Below are 22,012 nucleotides of genomic sequence, written 5' to 3' on the forward strand. Positions count from 1 at the left end.
CTACCAAGGGGAGCGTGATGGGGAGAAGGAGCAAGGACTGAGGAAGCAACCAGGAGGGACACTGATATGTACAGAGTGGATGGAGGCGGAGAGGGAGACTCTGAAGGAGTTAAAAAAAAAGAGAGAGGAGAATTCTCTTAGAAGCTCGAGACATTATCTCAGAAACCAGGGAGGAAAGAATTTCAAGGAGGAGGAAACTGTCAAAATGTCAAACATAGCAGAAATTTGCAGTAAGATAAAGACTGAAAAGTATTCTTTGGAATATATAATATGGAGTCACTGACGATCTTATGAGCAATTTTGGTGGAGCTCAATGGGTGGAAAACCAAATTACTATATTTTGAGGCCTTTGGTTGGAAGTCAGAAATTGGGGCTAGAAAATATACATTGTATACTTTGTATACATTGTAGACTATTAGTTTAAAATCTTGTCTGAAAAAGGGAAAAGAGAGTGCATTTAGTTAGGAAAACAACTGGGCAGAGTAAAAAGAATGGGAGCTGTGACATCAGGGAAACTGTAGTTTAAATGGTTCCTAATCTATCAAACAGAGATTTCACAACTACTGTCTTTACAACTTTACAGGGTTACAGTATCTATAAAGGCAATAATACATAGAAAAATGCTAAAAGCTAAGGCATACACTAATTCCATTGTTAAACATCTGAGAGATAAGGGAATTTATGTTCATAACACCTAAAGGATTTCATTTTGTTTAATTACCATGGAAATCAAACAATTTCCTTTTCAATATAGATCTCTCATTTGTTATTTAAGTTTACTTATGTAATATTTCCCTACTTGTGTAATAATACCACTTTTAATTTTAAAACCTTGAACTAAATCCTTCTGCCTTTAAAGACCATATAATTTTATACAGTTCAGCTAAGAGTAAAAATCAATAACATTATTGTTATAGAGTTTTTCTTTCTAACTGTAAAGGGAGAAGTGTTCCTGCAGTATAAGTTATTTCTTACACTTGTATTTTGCAAAGTATTTTGCATAGAAGACTAGCCATAATTATTGTTACATGAAAGAGTTTTGAGGTTAAATAAGTCTGGGAAAACCTCTTGGAGTTCATCATAGATATGAACACATTATGAAAATCTGATAGTAAAAAACCTGCTGAATGTTTTTTCACCCAATGTTTCTCATATTTATTCAACCATGGTATCTTTTCTGTAATATAATAGTGGTGTTCAGCTGAACACACTTTGAAAAATGATGTCTTACACATTTACTTACTTAAAAGATTGGGGAAACAATAGAGCAAAGATGATAGAATTTTTAAAATTAATGACAGCATATATTAAAAAAAGAAGAAAAACTAAATAAGAAAGACTGGAAGCAATGTTTGATTGTGTTGCGATTAGAACGATGAAGATATGCTAACATGAATAATAAATTTATGCCCAGGCATTGCTATCTCAAAATTTCCTTTTATTTTTTTCCCCATAAACAAGAAGACAAAAAATTCTACTGTAAATTCTTGAGGGAGAAAGCAATCATTCTCTTTTGGGATAAAAAATTTATTAAAATCATGCTGACATGGAAAATTGAGTAATTGCTAGCAAGTGGCATTGGTGTTAAATACTTCATAAATATCCCTACAGATAGCCATGTAAATGCAGTAGGTCAACCATTGTTTCTATTATAAACTACTGTTTGCTGATTAGTCACTAGGTATGTGTCATTATAATATGCTGAGAAGGATTATTACCACAAAGAAACTTACAATAAATCAAGAAAATTGAAATAATTTTTACTATGTAAGTCCAAGGGCATTTATTGAATGCCAACTAATCCAAATCCTGGAAAATGAAAATAATAACTAATATTGGTGGAGCAATTAATCAATTAATCAAGAAGATTTATTCACCTACATACATAATTTGATCTCATAAAATCTTGTGATTTAGGTTTCATTATTTTGCCCAAGTTACAGGCAAGGAAGCTGAAATAAAGATGAACTGAATTCCCAGGTTACAAAATTCATAGGTGGGATGACCTAGCTTCTTTCAACATATCAGTGACCACACTCGTATACTCAACTTGATTTCTAAGGCAGTGTGCAAATGACTTACAATGTCACAAGTTGTCCTCTTTGACTTCAAGGTAACATAAAATGTAGTGTACATTCCTTTTGCCAACGTATCGCGGATATAGTTTACTGCCAAATTTAGAACCTCAAATATAATATTGTCATTCTATTCTCAGAAAAATATAAATAGAGATGATGGGGGCAGTGGTGGAAAAAAAATGTTGGAGTGGTGATATACCTATTTTGAACTGAATTGATTATCTAAGTAATCCTTAGATAAATCTGGATGATACTAATAACAAATCAGGGCAGTAGACCATATGTTCCTTAGGGCAGGATTTTTATTGGTTTATTTCATTCTTACTTGTGCCTAAAATAGTTCCTAGCAAATAGTAAGAGCTCAGTAAATGTTTCTGAACGAACAAATGTAGTAAGAGTTTAGTTATTCAGTCAAATGGACCTGGAAGCCTGTCTAATAATTTGTTAAAATGAGAAATTGAGCTCATGAGGGTTACTATAAATTTAAAGGATTCTATTTAAAATGCTTAGTCTGGTTCTGGGCACAAAATAAACTTTTAGTGTGTTAGCTATAAATTATGCTAATAGGTTCATGAGACAATTTTTCAGAATTAAAATTTGGTACAGTTTTTCAAAATCTGAAAGAGATGAAATCATTGGCTTTCATTTAAGCAATTTTTATTTTGTGGAAAAAATTTTATTTTGTGGAAAAAAGATATAACCCTTTTCCTGCTTGACCTTTGAATGTGGACCACTTCTGTACTAAAATCTTCGCTTTTTATTTATAATAATAACTTGAGTACTGTAGCCTTAAGTTTTTCTGGTGAAATGTATCTTCTAGAGATGAAATATTTCTTAGCCAATTCAATCAATCAAGCACAGTCCCATTAGTAGCTTCTGAATCAACCTGTGATAGGTACAATTTTTCTCAGCTGGCTTAAAGGAGAGATGCATGGTCTGTGAATCCTAGGAAAGTCCTCTCTATCAAGAGAAAAAGGAAGAATAATGATAGCTTCATTTAAAATTACTAAACACTACTTATGCATGAGTGTAAACAAAGAGCCAATAATTAGATATTTCATCTCCTTTAGATATTTCTTCAGTGGTATGCATTTTAGACTCCTTCAAAAGACATAATTTTTAGTTTTTAGGTTTTTTTCAGAAAGATTTTCTTCTTTCTGTAATTTATGGGAATAAAAAATGCTTTTTTTTTGCCCTTTATATAAAATTGTCAATGAAAATTCTCCTTCCCAATTTCAACCCACTCTAAAAACTAATTGAGGAAGAGATTTCAGTGTGGCAAAAGCAATTCACTAACCAAGACTTTATTACTTGCCATAGAGGAAGTTGATGATCTGATTCTTCTAAAATAAAAAAAAACAACAACAAAAAACACAGCTCCAGAGCTTTTTAGACACTTGCCTTTAAGAAGACAGCTCTATTAGAATGGTTTCTGTCTCCAGGCTAATTTGTGAGTTACTCTGACATTACAAAATTTACAAAAATTCAGTTTTCGCCCATGTAAATGTATTGCTTACTTTATATCTTTTGTGCTATTCTAAAATATAGCTTTATATTAGCTGTATTAATTATAATTAATTAATTATAGCTTTATTAATTACTTGAACCTATTCTCAATCTCCTTTTTTCTTTCTTCTATGAATAAACATGCTCTTATACTATTTGTAACACTCAATATATCGTACAGTTTTAAAAACAATGCTCTTAGCTAATTTTTGTTTCGTTTTTTGATTTAGTAGATTAACACAGTGATATTTATATATAGAAATATTTCTCAAGCCAGTGATGAAATGTTCCACACTTGTGGGATGCTTAAAAGTGGGTGTATATTTAATAACTGAATCATATTCCAGAGGAAAATATTTCAGATCTCTCTTGTGGACAAACATCAGGAATCTTCCCTTTTCTTTCATATGCTGTTCAAATTTAGCTCCCAATGACACAAAACATCTTAAGAAAGGAAAATGAGACTGTTTATATGGGTGTAGTAGAAATGAAAGGAAATAATATTAACTACTATCTCTTCTATTCTCACATCCCTGATTTCAGAACAGAATATTCTAGAGCTCCGGAACTGAGATTAATGTGACCAATACCTAACATGGCAAAAATAATGGTTCCTTTGGGGTCATGCCTCCCTACTTTAAAGAGGCCTATCCGATCTCAGACATTTTACTGTGCTCTCCTCCTCACAAACCCTCCACCACTAAATCGTGCCCTAATCAAAGCCCTGACCTTTAAACTAAGGATTGAATCTCACTGAGCCTACATCATACTGGGGGCTCATTTCTTATTGTCTCATTTTTTCCTAAGACCCACTTAAAGGATCAGGATGTGATGGAGAGGTGTTTAGGGTAATATAGTAAATCTTAATAATTAAAACATGCTTGTGCCTGGTGGTGCTAATCAACTTAAAATGCTCTCCAATGCATTTTATATTCCAGGCCAAAACTACACAATAGTCACAGCTAAACATAGTGTAATTTTCTCCTTTTCTTAGATGAAATGATCACCACATTAATAAGAAATCCCATGCACAGACTTTCCCATGTTTTATTTTCATGTATCCCAAAGCAAGGTGATCACAATACAATTGTGAAAAATATCCTCTGTAGAGAAAAAATGGAAGATTTCTGTTGATAACATGTTTTATTGAAGGGTCACAGAGTTAAAAGAGCTCTCTCTTTTTTGCAACCCTTTCCCAAATATTTTAGCAGCATCTTCGATGGGTCATCAGTGAGAATGTATTTAGTGTATGCATTACTCAAGAGAGCAACCCTCCATTGATACGGAGTTATCACTTGTTCATTATTATTGACTATGTGTGGAGAATGAACAAGTGCAGAGGATACTAAGGTGATAGTGGCAGTCCCTGTCTAGTGAACTTAACAATTTATTTGGGGAAGGCAAATGAGTAAATAATTACAGAGTATTGCAAATAATTACAATATACAGGGATAATAATTTACATTGGATAGGGAGAGTACAGATTAGGGGCATTTAACCCATCATGGAAAGAGGTCAAGAAAATCTTCATAAGAGAGACAACAGCTGAGCTGTCTTAATAAATGAGTGTGGTATGGTGAAAGGTGATAAGAAGGGGGAAAGGACATCAGGTGAGAAAGGAAACTGGAGGGTGAAAATGATATATTTGAGGCTATAATGGAGGCAGAAGCTGAGGAGGAAATGAACAAATGGAAGTACACTCAAGGTATACTTAGGAAATAGAATGAACAGGACTCTGAATAGGGGTGGCAAAGCATGGAGAAGAATGTTGGATGACTTCTAGCCTCCTGGTTGGAAATGTCGGTGGAAGGTAATACCTTTCACCAAGATAGGGTACTTGGTTACAGGAGAGAATAATAGATCATGATTCAATTTTGAATTTATTAAGTTTGAATTTCCTGTGGTATATACATTTTTCTTTAGAAAGTTAGATAGGTGGATCAAGAGTGGAATGAGTCCATTTATCTCTTTATAGTCTTCTCCAACTTTTCAAAGGATATATGTCATATCTGGAATTGATATAATTTTCTATGCCCTTTGAAAGAGATGAACGTAGCATGGCATTTCAACCAAATCTAATTTCTATGACTGTCACCAGAATTAAACTCGTCCATAATAATTCAGTCTCAATTAATAGGTAAGCCTTATAGACTAAATATTCTTGGGAGAGTGAAGTGCTTAGCATGTACTAAATGCTGAGTCAACACTTGCTGAATGAATGATTGAATAGTTGAATAATTACGGTGTGATATCAGCAGTATATTAAGTTCTATATTAAAAAAAGACTTCAAAGTAATGTTTCTGATTAACCTCCTCTATCTTTCTACTGCTTCTCTCTTAACTTCCTTTAATCTCTTATACATTTGCTGCTAAACAGTTTCATCAGCATCACTTTAATCCTTTTTGAGCATCAAGGAGTAGGACCCAAAGGGTCCCTCACCACACAGTTGAGGCAAAATACGATAGCTGTCTGGGAGGCATTGTGAGAACAGAATGGTCAAAGCTAGGATGCTTGAATAACTAAAAAGATTCCATAGAAATTTATTGTTAGTACAGCCTCAAGAAATTTAACAAAATAATTGGTGCCTAGAAAACTTAGCACAATGCAAAGCCAATGAGGCTGAAAAAAATCATTTCTGTATATAAATTTCACTGGGTTCATGTAACCAGGAAGCTGCATAACCACCGTAGACCCTGAAGAACTTTCCAAACACTATCTCAATATACTGCCAAAGTATTGCTGCTTTTAAATTTAAAGGATGCCATGAACAATATTTTTTACTTCTTATCTTTCAGACTGCATTTCTCTCTATTATAATATGAAGTAAATTTCTTCCAGAAATTTAGTTCCAATTGTTAGAGGCAATTCTTGCTTACCAAATGGTTTCTAGAAGACTAAAAGCTGATTTTCAAAGCCTTAATTATATTTTATTTCCCTGATTTCCAGCACTACATAAATAATGCTAACTCTCACATAAGTTTTCATTGTCTCTAAAAATATATTTGTGAACATTAGATAAATAATAATATATTATTGTTTCAACCAATAACTTTATACAGTACATTGCCTCTATAGGAAAAAGAACTTTTTTTTTTACTCAAATTCATATACAAATCAGGAAAGATTACCGTTTAGAGTTTTATAACGTATTTTATATATTTAACACTTATACTTTTCCATTTTAATTTTGATAATTGAAAGGTTAGAAAACTTCATGAAACATGTAGCTGAGTAATAATGGCTTCTAGTAAAATGTGGTATGATCTTTGAACTGATGCGGGCATTCCATAAAAGTCCTTATAATATTTCCTTGCTTCCTCCAAATGGATTGCTTATTAATATGTATGGCACAAAGTTTAGATATTAATCTCCAAGTCAATTTAAAAGGTAAAGTGCCTGTTAGGTAGTTCTTTTGGCTAAGATATACATCTACAACAGAGCCATCTTCTGCTCTGTACTAAATATCTGTGTAAAGAAATATATCTGAAACAGACTCACAGGTCTTAAAAACAAAGTTTGTTAATCTGCCTTAGACCTAAAAATGTGCTTCCACAGCAGAAAATCTATCGGGAATTGAGTAAACAGACTTACTAAAGAGCAATAAAACTAAGAGGAATTAACGCTGCAACATTTCAGGTTGATTATCTACGCTGTGTCTCCCTTTTAAATGACTTACTATTTAGATTTAAATTAATATTTAGTGTAAATATATTATTTTAGACCTGGATGAGATCTTAAAAATCACCTAATCTAACTTCTTACGTTTATTTTCATTTTGGAAGAGGAGAACAAAACAAGTTAAATGGCCATGTCAAGGTTCCACAGTAAATGAGTGTCTGAATGAGAATTTGACCCAACACTTACTTAAGATATCTTTATCTACTGCTTGTTGCAGTGTACTATGACATAAGTAGTTTCTGATTGTATAGGTCAAAATTTTATTAATTTTGTCTGATGTTAGTTTCAAAATTCCTTAATATATATAGATGTAGATAGGCTATTTATTCTTTTATGTATATAATTTTAAACTGCTATGATTTTTATCATTCATGTGTCTAATATTTTAGAATATTTTGGCTCTTAATTTTTTTCCTTTTACTTTTTTTTATTTGTTGACTATGACCATTTATTCTTTTAAGTCTATGCATTGTAAGTGTAGAAATGGGAAATACTGCATTGACATTTTGTTTTAATACAATTCAAAATATTTAGAAAATACAGAAAGTACAAAAGCTATAATAGAAACAGAAAAAACTAAAATCTCCATAAGTAAAATGAACAAATATATTTATGTATGTATATACTTATTATATTGCTACTTACTATTGAAACGTATTCTGTGAATGTGGAGCCAATTATCACTTCCATGAGAACATCAGTGTTACAATGATTTGGTTTCCTTTGTAAAAATAAAATATTCTTGTGTTATATAAATTAGATTTCACATCACATACTTTACAGATCTCAGTCACAAACATCTGAATATACTATTACTGTCATCTATATTGAAAAGTTGACACCCTATAATCAACATAAGCATGTTCTGTTTTTAGCTTTATCCATTTATGTCTCAGTAGATTGAAGGCTTTCTCTGATTTTAATTAAGCCATATTTGCTGAAATATGACATATGCGATTAGATGGAACTCAGAATTGTAAAAAATAACCATAGTTTTTTGTTAAATGAATGCTGTTAACAAATGTCATGGTTATCAATCATGGTTATCAAACAGTGGTTCTCAAATTTCAACATGTGTCAGATATACCTGGTGGGCTGGCCCATGCCTAGAGTTTATGATTCTGAAGGTCAGGGATGGGGCTAAGAATTTACATTTTTAAGTTCCCAGGTGATGCTGCTGTTTGAGAACTACTGCCTTAACAGAATTCTCCTCCAACAAACATTCTACACTTGTCCTTATGCTTATTGCAGCCTAAATATGGACCTTAGGAAATATATAGTCTTAGACCATGTATAAACAGACATTTACATGCACTTTATTCATTCATATATCTGCAGATATGTTTGCCTGTGAAGTTTCATCAGATTTTAAACTGATATTATATACTCTCATAACTGAATGTATGAGATCATGAAACTAGGAATATAAAAGAACTAAAGAATATTTAGGACCGACATTAGCAAGATGGTGATGTAGGAATTTCCAATGTTCATTTCCTCCCAAGACATATCAATTTGAACAACTCTTTGCGCATGAAAATACCTTCACAAGAGTCAGGGATTCCAGGTGAGGTCTTAAAACACCTGGATGAAGCAAAGAAATAAGTAAAGACACACTGAGGAGAGTAGGAAAAATAGATCTGCGTTCCTGCCATTCCCCTTCCCCAAGCCCAGGCAGCCCAGCTCAGAAAAAGACACCATCCTCATGGGAGAAAGAGAGTGAAGTGAGCACCCAACTTCACCACAGACCCCAGAGCTAGTCTGAATACTAAATGGGATTTAGCCAGATGAAGAAGGAGGAAGAATGTTCTAGACAGAGAGATAAACATTTAAGACATCCCAGAAGAAAAAGAGACCTTAAGATGGTTTTTAGAAATACAATACTTCAGTATAACTTGAACATAGAGCACAAAATAGTACAGAAGAGGGTGATGAGATATGCAACAATTAGATTCATCAGTAGCCTTATAGAGCAGGCAGAGGCAGCTGGAGTTAATAAAGGCAGTACGTGATTTACACTGAGATATGATATCTGAAATAACCAGACAGGCATCCTAGAAAATCTCTCTGGCTTCAGAATTGAGAGAACGATGGAAAAAAGCCTGTGTTTGCATGACCAGTTTGGATGTTCTTGGTAATTTCAAAGAGAAACAGTGGTGGATTGGATTAAAGTATTGTATTGTTTCCTAGGGCTGTGGTAACAATGCCAGAAAATAAGTGGCTTAAAACATAAAATTATTCTCTCACAGTTCTTTAGACCAGAAGTCCAAAATCAAGGTTTAGGCAGGACTATGTTCTCTTTGAGGGTTCTGGAAGAGAATCTGTTCCATGCCTTTCTCTCAGCTTCTGGTCTTGCTGGAAATTCTTGGTGTTCCTTGGCTTCTAGGTGAATCATTCCAATCTCTGCCTTTGTCATCACATGGTATTCTCCCTGTATCTTCACATCATCTTCCCTCTATGCAAGTCCATTTCTGTGTCTCTTCTCCTCCTTTTATAGGGACACCAGTCATACTGGGTTAGGGCCCAGCCTAATGACTTCATGTAACCTAATTATATCTGCAAAGACCCTATTTCCAAATAAGGTCACATTTATGTGGTACTGAGTATTAGGACTGCAACATTTCTTATAGGGGGACACATTAAAACCATAGCACAGAATACAGGAGAACAGCAGAATAATTAGACAGTTGTTAGAGGACTGCAATTGAAATTGAACTTGGAAATAAGTATATATGGGAGGGCACATGAAGAACCAGCTCTGAAACCCAGATTTCATTATTGAACAGCTTTGTGGGAATAGATAGTTGTCCAGTATCTATCACAACCTGATTGTAGGAATTAGCAGAACTTTTAAGTCAAGATTTTCTTAACCTGGTTGGGTTTGAAGAGCATAATTGAACATCCTTATATTTGTACACAATTTGTGTGTGTGTGTGTGTGTGTGTCCTCTTATTGAACTGTGCTTGGTCCATATTGAGAGCAGTAGGTAGAGTCCTATGAAAACTGTTACATAATTAGGGTAGGGATATTGTTGAAGATGTTATCTGCTACCTTATACTGCATTATAGTTTTTTTTTCTGAGAACCCATAAAACAAATTTATCTCAGGTAATATTACCAAGAATTGTTTTGCTTCTCTTAAACAGCTTATTTGCTTACAACTTAAAACAGTGTGAATTGTATAACTGATTGCACATTTTATCTTTGTCTGGGTACCAGAGAGCTGAGAGGTGAATAGTCATGTCAAGTCAAAGAAAGCCTGTAGTAATTTTAACATTTTTTTGTGTTCTAATGTAATTTCTGAATTCACATATTCTCCTACATTCATTGACTCAACTTCTCCATGTATTTACCTTCTCTTGTTTTCATTAATTATTTCATTTATTTATCTAATGAACAAACAATAATTGAGTGCCTATCACGTAACCATGTATTGCACCAGCTCTCTGGATTCAATGATGGATAAACATGATCTCTGTTCTCAAATATCTCACAGTCTAGAAGGGAAGGTATTCACTTAAGTTAATATTTACAGTATATTGTGAATAAGATATCAAAAAACAATGATCAAGATATCAAAAAAATAATGTTGGCACATAAAGGGGAAAAGTTTTCCAACCATATCAGAAAATGCTTTCTGAGGAAGAGATAGCTGAGCCCTAAATAGAAATTAGCCAAATGAAAAGTGAAGGGAAGAAAACTCTGATAAAAAAAGAATCAAGAAATAAAAATCTCTACATAAATGGTGAGATATTCTATGTTTGTGAAGTAGAAGATTCAACATTAAGATGTCAGTTCTTCCCAACTTGATCTATAGATACAATGTAATTTCCATCAAAATCTCAGCAAGTTATTTTGTGGATGTTGACTAAGTGATTCTAAAATTTACATGGATTGGGAAAACACCCAGAATAGCCAACACAAAACTGAAAAAAAAAGAAAGCTGGAGGACTGACACTACCCAACTTCAACACTTACTATAAACTGCTACAGTATTATTACTATTTCTTTCTCTACCTTAAGTAGTTTTGTTGTGCGCATAGGCTGGCAGTGCTCATCTGAAGACTTGAGGGAGCCTTCCACAAATTCCCCAAACTTTTTTAAATCTTTTTTTCTCCCTCTTTCTAATCTCTTTAGCTTCCTACTTTATATTACTCTGACCACTGATCTCTAGCTATCTTGGTCTCTCAAGACTCCCAGTTCGATCTCATCAAATCAGCTCTATTCCTGCGCTAACAGCCTGCAGTTCTCTCAAGGAATTAAGCTGGGATAATCATAGAGCACACCTCATTTGCTTTTCATTACTTAAAAATCACTGTCCTTTATTGTCTGATGTCCAATAATATCTTTAAAACCATGTTTTATATAGTTTTTTCTATTTCCTATAGTTTCAAGTGTGAAAACTAATCAGGTGCTTGCTATTTTATTTAGCTAAAAGTGAAAGTCACTAGGACACTTTTGACAATGAAGAGGATGGGATAAATGTTTATCTTATTACAGTAGAGTATGTTATGTAGATCCTTCCCAGAAGCCAAATGAATAGGAATTTAAAAAGAAGAAAGTGATCAACATAGTTACGTATGTTCATTGATACTGGAAAGTAAGGGGGAATTAGTGACCAGAGATGCCTGATAAATATAATGTTGGGAATAGAAGCTAGATGATAGTGAATTAATGATTAAATGGGAGTCAATAAATGGAAAAAACAAGTAAAGGTACTATACATTCTTAAGAAGTATAGTAGAGCAGTTATGGAAAGGTATTGGATGTTATTAATATAGGAATTCAGAATCAAAGAAAGGTGCTTTGTTTACTGTTAAAATCTTTGTTGAGATAAAAAAGAAAGAAAGTTAAAATTTACTGTGGATAGGGCAGATGTTGGCAAACCATGGCCTGCAGACTGGCCACCAGCTTCTGTAAGTAAAGTTTTATTGGAACACAGCAATTTCCATTCATTCACATAATGCTTATGGCTGCTCTGTGCTACAACAACAGAGCTGAATAATTGCGACAGAGATCATATGGCTCCAAAGTCAAAAAATATATATATCTGAACTTTCACAGAAAATTTGCCAACCCCTGAACTAGGAATCCAATATGCAATAAAAGCATATGGTATATTTTGGGTCATCAAGAATTCCAGATTCAGCAGCAGTCGCTAGTTAATATATTATACTGGGACAGATAACATGTTGATAATGTTAATGGAAATGAAAGCAGTAGTCTTGAGTTTTTCATCTTGGATAATGAAAGGCTAAAAGTAATTCTCAAAATAAAATTGTATGTTCCATCTTAACATTAGATTAAACAGTTAACATTGCACACGAGTTTGTGAGCAAATTTTTTAATGGTGCAATGAAATTAAACTGTTATTGTTTTAAATGATTTTTCAACTAGTAACTTGGCTTGGACATTAAATTACATATCCTGTAAAAATTTCAATAAAGAAAGATGGTTGGGGTCTATAGTGTTTGATTTTCAAATATATAATATTCTACCATATACAATGTTGATCCAATAACAGTGGAATGACTCAGTTTTTAATAATTTTTAAACTTTTTCTAGGCAAAGAAGTCAAGCCCAAGTCTCCACGTATGTTATACATGCCAAAAACAAAAAACAAATCTTAAATGCCTGCTTTACTCATCCTCTGATTCTATTGTTGAGTGTTTTGCATAAAGTCAAAGGCTTAACTATTTTGTGCAGATAATGTGCTGGTTATCTTACTTGTGTTTCTGAGAATTTGCTATGCTGATATTTTCCTTTATCCTTCATTCACTGGGCATGATTTCATTAACTTCTCATTAAAAATCTTAGTTCATGTTTCCAATTTTTCTCAAAAATTCTTATTGTGATTGATAATGAGGAACCTTTACTTGTGTGTGTATTAATCTGCTGCAATCATAAGAAGAAAGTTAATATGGAAGATTAAAGAACAATAATATGTAAAAGAAATATGCATGAGTACAGGAAATAAATATTTTTATATAATCGTTATTACTAATGTTTACTCGTTTTTAGAGCCACAAATAAAAAAAGAAGATAAGCCAGGTATGTACATTTCATTCCATATTTATAATGAATAGCATACATTTTTGCAAATGTGTTCTAGTGCAAATATTATACTAAAATTTTATTCTTGAACAACTTTTTAAAATAAAACAAATGTAACATATGTTTAGCTATACTACCTGTTCCTAGAAAAAAACCCTATTTACAAAGTGAAACCGCTGAGAAATTTATATAGTTCAGAAGAAACAAATGACTATTTTTCGCTGATTACTATAGAACACAGACGTCCTGTCAGAAGAAAAGCTGCCCACACTCTTCTATTTTTTGGGGGCTCCTGAGTCAGATGAACATTTCTGAGGGCCATAGCAGGCAGCAAACAGTTTTTTAAAAGAAAACACAGCAATGATTTTCAAAACAGTTAAAATTTTGATTCTTGTCTCCCAACTGTATTGGTGTTATGGGGCTGCTGTAATAAAATACCAGAAACTAGGTGGCTAAAAACAACAGAAATTTATTCTCTCACAGTTCTGGAAACTAGACATTCGAAATCAAAGTGTCAGCAGGGCATGTTTCCCTTGTAAGGTGTAGGGAAGAATCCTTCCTTGCCTCTTTTGGCTTCTGGTGTTTGTGAGCAGTCCTTGGTGTTCCTAGGCTTGAAGAGGCATCTCTCTAATCTCAGCCTCTGTCATCACATGAACCTCTTCTCCCATTGTCTTTATCTCTGTATCTTTTCTCTTCTTTAAGGACACCAGTCCTACTGGATTAAGGATCCTCTCTACCCCCATATAACCACACCTTAACTATTATAGCTTAAAACAACAAAAATTGATTTTTTCACAGTTCTAGAGGATGGAAGTCCAAAGTCAAGATAGAAGCAGAGCCACACTCCCTTTGAAACCTGTAGAGGACAATGTTTCCTTATCTCTTCTAGCTTCTGGTGTTTGTCAGCAGTCCTTGGTGTTCCTTGGCTTGTAGTTGGCTCACTCCAACCTCTGCCTCCATCATTACACAGCCATCTTCTCTGGTGTGTCTCTATCTGTGTCTTTTTTCTTCTTCTTATAAGAACACCAGTCAGATTGGATTAAGGGCCCACCCTACTCCAGTATGGCCTCATTTTACCTTAACTAATCATATCTGCAAATAATCCTATTTCCAAATAAGGTCACATTCTGAGTTATTTTCTATTAGGACTTCAAATATTTTTTTGTGGCACACAATTCAAGCCATAACACAGTCTAAATTTCTGAATAACAATTACATATATTTAAGAAAAACTCTTCCAACTCCTATCATCAAGTCATTTATCTTATGTGGACATTAGGACTATTCTCCACAACAATAATCTTGAGAAAACAGAAAATTCAGGTTGAAATCCATTAGCAGTAGCAATAACTTAGTGACAGACAAGTACATATCATGATTTTAACTACTGTGTGTTCAATAGTCCAGTACTGACAAGCCAGTAGGAAACTAAAATAATTTTTACTAAAATTCTGCTTTTTCAAATTATAGTAAATGAAATAAAATAGTGTCCAAAAATGAATTTGTGCTCTAGTTTATTTTTTCAGATTTAAAAATTTCTCTTTTGTTTTCCCCTTCAGAGTCACAAGTTAAAAAGGAAGCAAAACCAGGTAACAATATTTTTATTCTTAGTTACAGAGCTAATGTTGCTGTTATTTTAGTACTAAAAAAGGCTTACTACCCACCAATGGGGAGTTACACAGGGTCTCCCAGATCCTCATTATTTACCCTACTCCATTGCTCAATATGGTTTCACAGTACTGGATTAGGTAAGAATGGGGATATTCCATAGGCAAAAACATCTAGAATATGGCTTTAAATGAACCTCAGCAGAGACTCCAGGTTTCAGGAGACATTTCCTGGAGTTCTTCAAAGCCTAGTATAGTCATGTTTAATCTGTGGGTTTATTTTTGATAACACACCAGAGTTATAAAATCATGAAATCATAGGCTACTGAGATTTGAAGGGAAAGAGGACAAGAACTTACCAAGCATCTGCTAGAGCTGAGGAATAGCGTAAGATTCCATTTTCATCCCATCACTAGGAGAGACATGCGACATGACAATTATTACCCATATTTCATATCTGTGGAAACAGTTCAATTGTTCAATTGTTCACAGTTCAGAGATTGTCCCAGACTAACAATCATTTTATTAAGAGGCAACATTGATCTAAAATAAGGGCAATCTTTCCAAGTTTACACTGCTATTTAATGTGTAAGTCCTAGTTCTGGTACCAACTAGTTACTCACCTGAGGCAAGTCAACAAAACCCTCAGGCTCTATGGATGCTATTTCTTCGTTATAAAAAATTATGTAGCAGGATTCTTAAATAAAAACAAATTCAAGAATCCAAGTCTAGATGTATATACAATACTATCTTATTCCTTTAATTCTTAGCAGAGCTTACCTGACAACTGATCATAAGCTTGAGTCTAGTTTTTCTTGTAAATAATGTATCTTTTTAATGTATCAAGGCTTAAAAATGCCTAACTGCTATCTTATTATTTATTTTCCTGAGTACATTTATTTGCTGCAGATGAGTATGTGTTACCAGATATGAACACTTTGCATTTTACCTCTTTTTTTTTTTTTTTTTTTAATTAATTAATTTATTTATTTATTTTTGGCTGTGTTGGGTCTTCGTTTCTGTGCGAGGGCTTTCTCTAGTTGTGGCAAGCGGGGGCCACTCTTCATCGCGGTGCGCGGGGCCTCTCACCATCGCGGCCTCTCCTGCTGCGGAGCACAGGCTCCAGACACGCAGGCTCAATAGTTGTGGCTCACGGGCCTAGTTGCTCCGCGGCACGCGGGATCCTCCCAGACCAGGGCTCGAACCCGCGTCCCCTGCACTGGCAGGCAGACTCCCAACCCCTGCGCCACCAGGGAAGCCCTCTTTTTTTTTTTTAATCAGAAACCCAATACCATTTAAAACTTCTATTTAGGCCTAGTAATATTTAAAACTTTCATTTATTATTATTAAATACTACAATTTTGCAGGTGATTTAATTGAAATTTTTATAATTATGAATGTTTATTTTCTAGCTTCATCCGAAAAAGCTCAAATACACAGTATGTATCTTAATTTTATCTATAAAGTTGATATAGAGTTTTTACAAAAAACTTAAATATCTTTAATAATATATATTTGCAATCTATGCCTCAGTATTTATACTTTATTACAGGCTATGCTTTGGAAATTATAGGTGCTTAAATGTAAATAAGAATTCTTTGTATATTGTTTTCATGCAACCAAAACCTTTAAGTTTTTTATTTAAACTACATGAAATGAAATGAAAATTAAGGAACAGTTTTTCTCCATGGACACATTTGTAAAAATCTGTCAATTTTTTTCTACTAAACAAAACACTGGACCATGTCACAGAGAAAATACGCCATATGTTAATTTATAAAGCTTCTAAATATCTGAAAAGATTTTCTTTTTGTTATTTTCAGAACAAGACATAGTGAAACCAGAAAAGACTGTTTCTCATGGTAAACCAGGTATTTTGCAGGTGTTACTTGTACAATAGTATCAAATTGTCTCTCAATGTTCTAGTTTTAACAGGATGATGAGCTTAGAGTCAAATCTAAAGTTATTAAGGATGATTCATAGTTCATGCTGAGAACTTGACCTGCCAGATATAACTACATAGCTCGTGATCCTTCCCATCAGAGACTTAGCTTAGCACAAAGACCATCTTTGCCAGCATTCAGATGAATGTTCTCTATATTTCATTTTGTTTTGATCTGTTTGGGGCAAGACATCACTAGAAAACTTGTAATTCAGAATGGCTCATTCAAACATGATCATCTTGAATTCCAAAAATCCCAAGAAAAGGAAATCAATATTTCCTCCTGCTTCCCTTCATCCTTCCTTCTTCCCTTCATCTTCTTATTTCTGGTCCTACATTTTGTAGAAAGTAGAGGTAAGCCAATGGGCTTTGCTCATAAGGAGAAATAGAGAAATTACCAAGACTAGCTTAATAATTAGTTTTTATTTAAGAATAGAAACTTTATTTAAATTTTAATTTAAGCCAATTAAATATGGATTTAAATTTGAGGTTGTGTCAAGCCCCAGTTGTTCTGTAGAATATTGTCCTTTATTGTTTCCCTGATGTTGTGAATATAGTTAGGCCAGAATCTTTACAAAGGTAAAAGCATACTTTCTTTAAACGTATCTTAGGAAACTTTTTGCTTATATTTTTAAAATTTTACTTTAGACAATCTGTTTTCAGTGGATTTGAGTCAGTTTGATTTTACTTGTTTACGCTTTAAAGAATATGAGACACCAACAACAGAAACCATAGAAATAAATAAAGCAGAACCAGACTATGGGGAGGTGAGAAAAGCAGTCTGTATTGACATAAGCAAAACTTTAGAAACAACTTTTAGAACCTCCTGATATAATGAATAGTAAACCCTGTTACTTTCTTTTCTGTCCTAAATATCAACCATTTTTGAGGTGAAATACAGAGAGGAGAGAGTTTAGTCTCCGAGTGTATAGCAAAGGCATTGCCCTCTAGCCACATCTTTCTTTTATTTCAGTGATCACATTCATACTCTAAATTCTGTTTCCCAGTGAAACTTTCTAATTAGGATATTTGACTAACTGATTCATTCTCACTGCTGAATACTTGAAAAGTTTAATTTTATATAGAATAATTTTACTAATCCCTCTACTTTGACCCAAATCTATTTGACTATGTCTACAAAAACATACAACACAGAAGACATCCCATAAATGCACCACCTTTGCCCTTCCCCAGCTTTGCAACATAAAAACTTGGGTTCCCAGGCTAATCCTGGGTTCTCAGGGAGGTATCTTGCTCAAGAAAGATAAAAAATTGTTTCTTCCTATTCTCATTCAATAATGAAAAGGAAATACATGTTTTATGTGTACTTCAGTGTAGATAAATACAGTGAAATACAGTGAAGGCAAAGGATAGAGTATACTTTTGTTAGGGGTTAGGGGACCATTTGAATTAGGAAAACTTTTATGGCAAGAAAGCTGCAAAGGACATATGCAGCTGGACAAATTTTTTTTGTGCTCCCATCCGATTTGAATAAAAGGTATCACTTGCTGTTTTATTGAGAAAACAGCTAAGTTTGTCTCAGTATTGGTGTTATTTCAAAGAAAATACAAAATGTCAAGGTTGAAATGTGTCACTGTTTTGTACTGATACATTTAAAATTTCCACTTGTGTTAATATTTTTTCTTATCACAGATGAAAAAGTTGTCAAGCAGGCAAAAGCTATCACAATAGAAAAAACAGGTAAATGAGCTATTTTAGATTTTTCTTCTATGTATCAGTTTTATGTTATGTTGGCACACACCCACACGTGCACAAACACAGACACACACCTTTACTGAAGTATGTGCGCTCTTAGTGCCATAAATTCTAAGATTCTTGATTCTTGTAAATAACTAAAAGTTATACTCAATAAAAATTAACAGTGGAAAACTAGAGTGACATACTTTATTTTTTTAAAGTATGATTGACCTAAGCTTACAGATAATTCACAAGGAAATTTATGTCATGCATTGATTATCATGTACTATTTTTAGGTGTTTAATCTCATTTTCAAAACACATTTCCTCAAATTTTAAAATCACAGAAATCTGAAACTGTCTGCTGTTCATGTATTAGATGGAATAATTTCCATTCATGAGAGCTCTGCAGAGACTTATATGACTGTGTAACTTTTTAAAATCTGCCTTGAAGAATGATCAATAGAACATATAATATCAAAGCAAAAATATCAAACCATCATTTCATGTGAGAAAAAAAAGGAGTGTACACACTCTTGAAATTCTGAAGTTCTTTCCTAAAAGGGTGAACAAAATTAAGTCTCCATCTCAACTGACATCTTGAAACACTGTATCTCCTCCATTTGATCCCAAGTTGGAAATCCTACCTACCTCCGCCATGAATGGAGTCCCATTTCTTACTAAAAATCATTCCAAAGGAAAAGGCCTGTGAAGTAATTTCTTTCTTTTAACTGAGATAATCATGATAGTTGGGATTTGAATACAGTTCTCAGAGGAAAATATAATAGATTTCAGGAGATAACTAATTATTTATAGAAATTATAGACTATATTTCATGAGTAAGAAACCCTATTTTCACATTACCCCATACAACCATTGTACTCTATTCCAGTCATTGCCTAAGCTCATAATTTTAGTTAACATTCCTCTAATTTGCACCCTAAAGTGTTAAGCATCTCACTTAGTTATATGGGTATTTGGAGATTATGAAGAAACTAGCCCAATGTATTTGTGTCCCAAATATATATTGTTTCAAATTTTACATAAAATTTTGTGCATCTTAGTTTTTCAATAAGCAGTGTGTTTAATGTATTTGCTGACAGTGAAAAAATAGTGTTCAGAGAGAATGGATTAAGCTTAAGATAAGATGAGAACTTAAAATGAAGAAGGAATAAATACAAATGCTAAAGAGTTATTTTTTTTCCATGGTTTGTATTCATCATATGTCATTTGCTTTCTTTCATTCTCCACAGTCAAACCCAAACCAACAAGTAAGAGACGAAAATAAAATCTGGAAAGTATCGCTTGGCCATTTTAACTTTAACAATTTGCTCGGGTTTTTTTCCCAATTGTTATTTTTAGCATTGCCCAAGGCTAAAGTACCTCTATAGGTGATAAATGAACGTTATTGCTACAGCTTTGATTTAACATCTTTATCTTTCACTACTAATTAATAATTCAGTATAATTATACAGAAGAAATCTTTGGAAGTTGTATCACTATTAATACTAAAAGAGTGAGTCCATACAGGCTATAAAATAACACTAAGAAGTTAGGGTAAATGGGCAATCTTTTAAACATACATAATGAATAACAAAGGAAAATGAAATGATATACAATTTTTGGTGTTATGAACCACATACTGTTTTTAATTTGTTTCCTGTAAGCAGCATTAATTATATGGTAGGTAGTTTTGGGTATTAATGTTATTCATAATTTTATGAATTATAAACGTTTTGCCATTTGTTTATTAAAATCATGGAATTTTCTCATGAGTATAGATTTTAAAGATTGTCCATTTTATTGTTCAGGAGTCATACAGATGTTACCGGTGTAGAGAGTTTAAAAGGTGACTATTGGGCTCAGAAAAGTGTGAATATTTGCCCATTGTCACAGGTAGTAAATATGTCCAAAACTGTGTCAAAATTGTGATATTGGTTCATACATATATTTGTGAAACAGAGGCTTGGGTGAAGATATGAGTGGCTTTTGTCAAATAGTCTCTGGTTCATGTATGAAAAATGAATTGACAAGGTCCAAAGATGAATTTGGTGCGACCAGTTAGGAGGTCATATTAGTGATTCAGGAGATATGGCAAAATATATGGAGCCTAAAAAGAACATAGTCACCTCTCAGAACCTATTGCATGTATTTTGAATATATATTTTATATTATTTTTACTTTAATTTATTATACTTTTGCAGTGTTATTATGACAGTTTAATAATTTGAATATTGGCTTCTTTTATTGTGCATGCTTATTTAACACTAAAATTTATACAACTTAAGTTCATGGAAGTTCATTCTTGAATGCTATCAATCCCTAATTTACAAATATCCAATTAAATTTTATGACAACATAGATCCCACATCTCCCCACTTACTTCATTGTTGGTGCAAGATGATGGGGAGGAAATAGTAGTGCTTTCAGAGAATCTCCAAATTCAGGATGAGGGAAGGAAAGGATAGGTAAACCAGAACAGTTCAGGAGGACTAAACCTGGAAGTGATTAGTAAGAACTAACACTTGGCAGTGATCTGCTGTATTTCCAAATATTCTCAACTCCATTCAAAATATCCTACCCTACATAGCTTTATTTGAAATTCCACTTTTGGTGAAAGAGAGAGATCTAAAATTTACTTTAATTCAAATATTTTTCAAAGGGCTGAGAAGAACATCAATTCCACATTTTGATTACAGTTGTCATGTCCTAGATTTACTTGAGATTCATCTGTGAGAGTTCTAACTGAACCTAAAAAGAGAGGGTGTTCCAGAAAAATGAAAATACAAAGTGTTGCACTTTCTGGAATAAGGCAAGTCTAGGTTACATTTTCAACAAGAAACTAATGACTAGCACCAAATTGCTTCTGACCAGCACCAAATTGCTTCTGATGTGGCAAGAAAGGAAGTAGGAGTAAGAGAGGTAAAAAGGGAGCTTGTAAAATGCCAGAGGCAAATGTATTCTGGTTTGAAATATCCTCAAAGAATGATTCAACCTTCAGCAAAGAAAGAAAAATCCTCTTATTATTATTCTCCTTTTTGTCATATTCTATTTTCTTCTTATACCACATGGCCCTAAGAGGGCTAGCGCCTTTGAAGTGTCTTACAGGATGTCCTGAGAATGAACCTGACCTTGTTTATGATGTGTTTCTATGGCAATATGCTTTCTGTGTTCCAAGTTAACATGCAAATGACTTTGGAGGCATGCTGAGGATCACCTGCAAATATGTAAATACTAAATCGCTTGCTATGCAGACAACCTACAGAGTGTCAGTTAATTTTGATTTCTCTCTCTAGAAAAAGCTGAACATCAAGAAAAAGAATCTCCATCTATAAAAACAGGTGTTTTTGCCTTTCTGGTTTATATTCTGTCCTAATTCACTATTTTTATTAAATTTGAAAATTAAAGCAAAACATATAAGTACCTTTCATTTTATTTCCTGGTAATTTT

General features: G+C 33.4%; 1 protein-coding gene across 11 annotated transcripts in view; it reads left to right on the plus strand.

The window, feature by feature from the left end:
- The window catches only part of TRDN (triadin), a 377,672-nt gene that overhangs the window by 326,975 nt on the left and 28,685 nt on the right, over positions 1-22,012 (plus strand). For all 11 annotated transcript variants that reach the window (XM_059941303.1, XM_059941308.1, XM_059941304.1 and 8 more), the window contains 8 exons: positions 12,828-12,854; positions 13,284-13,313; positions 14,876-14,905; positions 16,336-16,362; positions 16,747-16,794; positions 18,519-18,566; positions 19,816-19,833; positions 21,859-21,903. In XM_059941303.1, coding sequence (XP_059797286.1) covers positions 12,828-12,854; positions 13,284-13,313; positions 14,876-14,905; positions 16,336-16,362; positions 16,747-16,794; positions 18,519-18,566; positions 19,816-19,833; positions 21,859-21,903 — 273 coding nt within the window. The remainder of the gene's footprint in view (positions 1-12,827; positions 12,855-13,283; positions 13,314-14,875; positions 14,906-16,335; positions 16,363-16,746; positions 16,795-18,518; positions 18,567-19,815; positions 19,834-21,858; positions 21,904-22,012) is intronic.

This window comes from Balaenoptera ricei, chromosome 12 (assembly GCF_028023285.1).
Source record: "Balaenoptera ricei isolate mBalRic1 chromosome 12, mBalRic1.hap2, whole genome shotgun sequence".
Classification (NCBI taxonomy): Eukaryota; Metazoa; Chordata; class Mammalia; order Artiodactyla; family Balaenopteridae; genus Balaenoptera; species Balaenoptera ricei.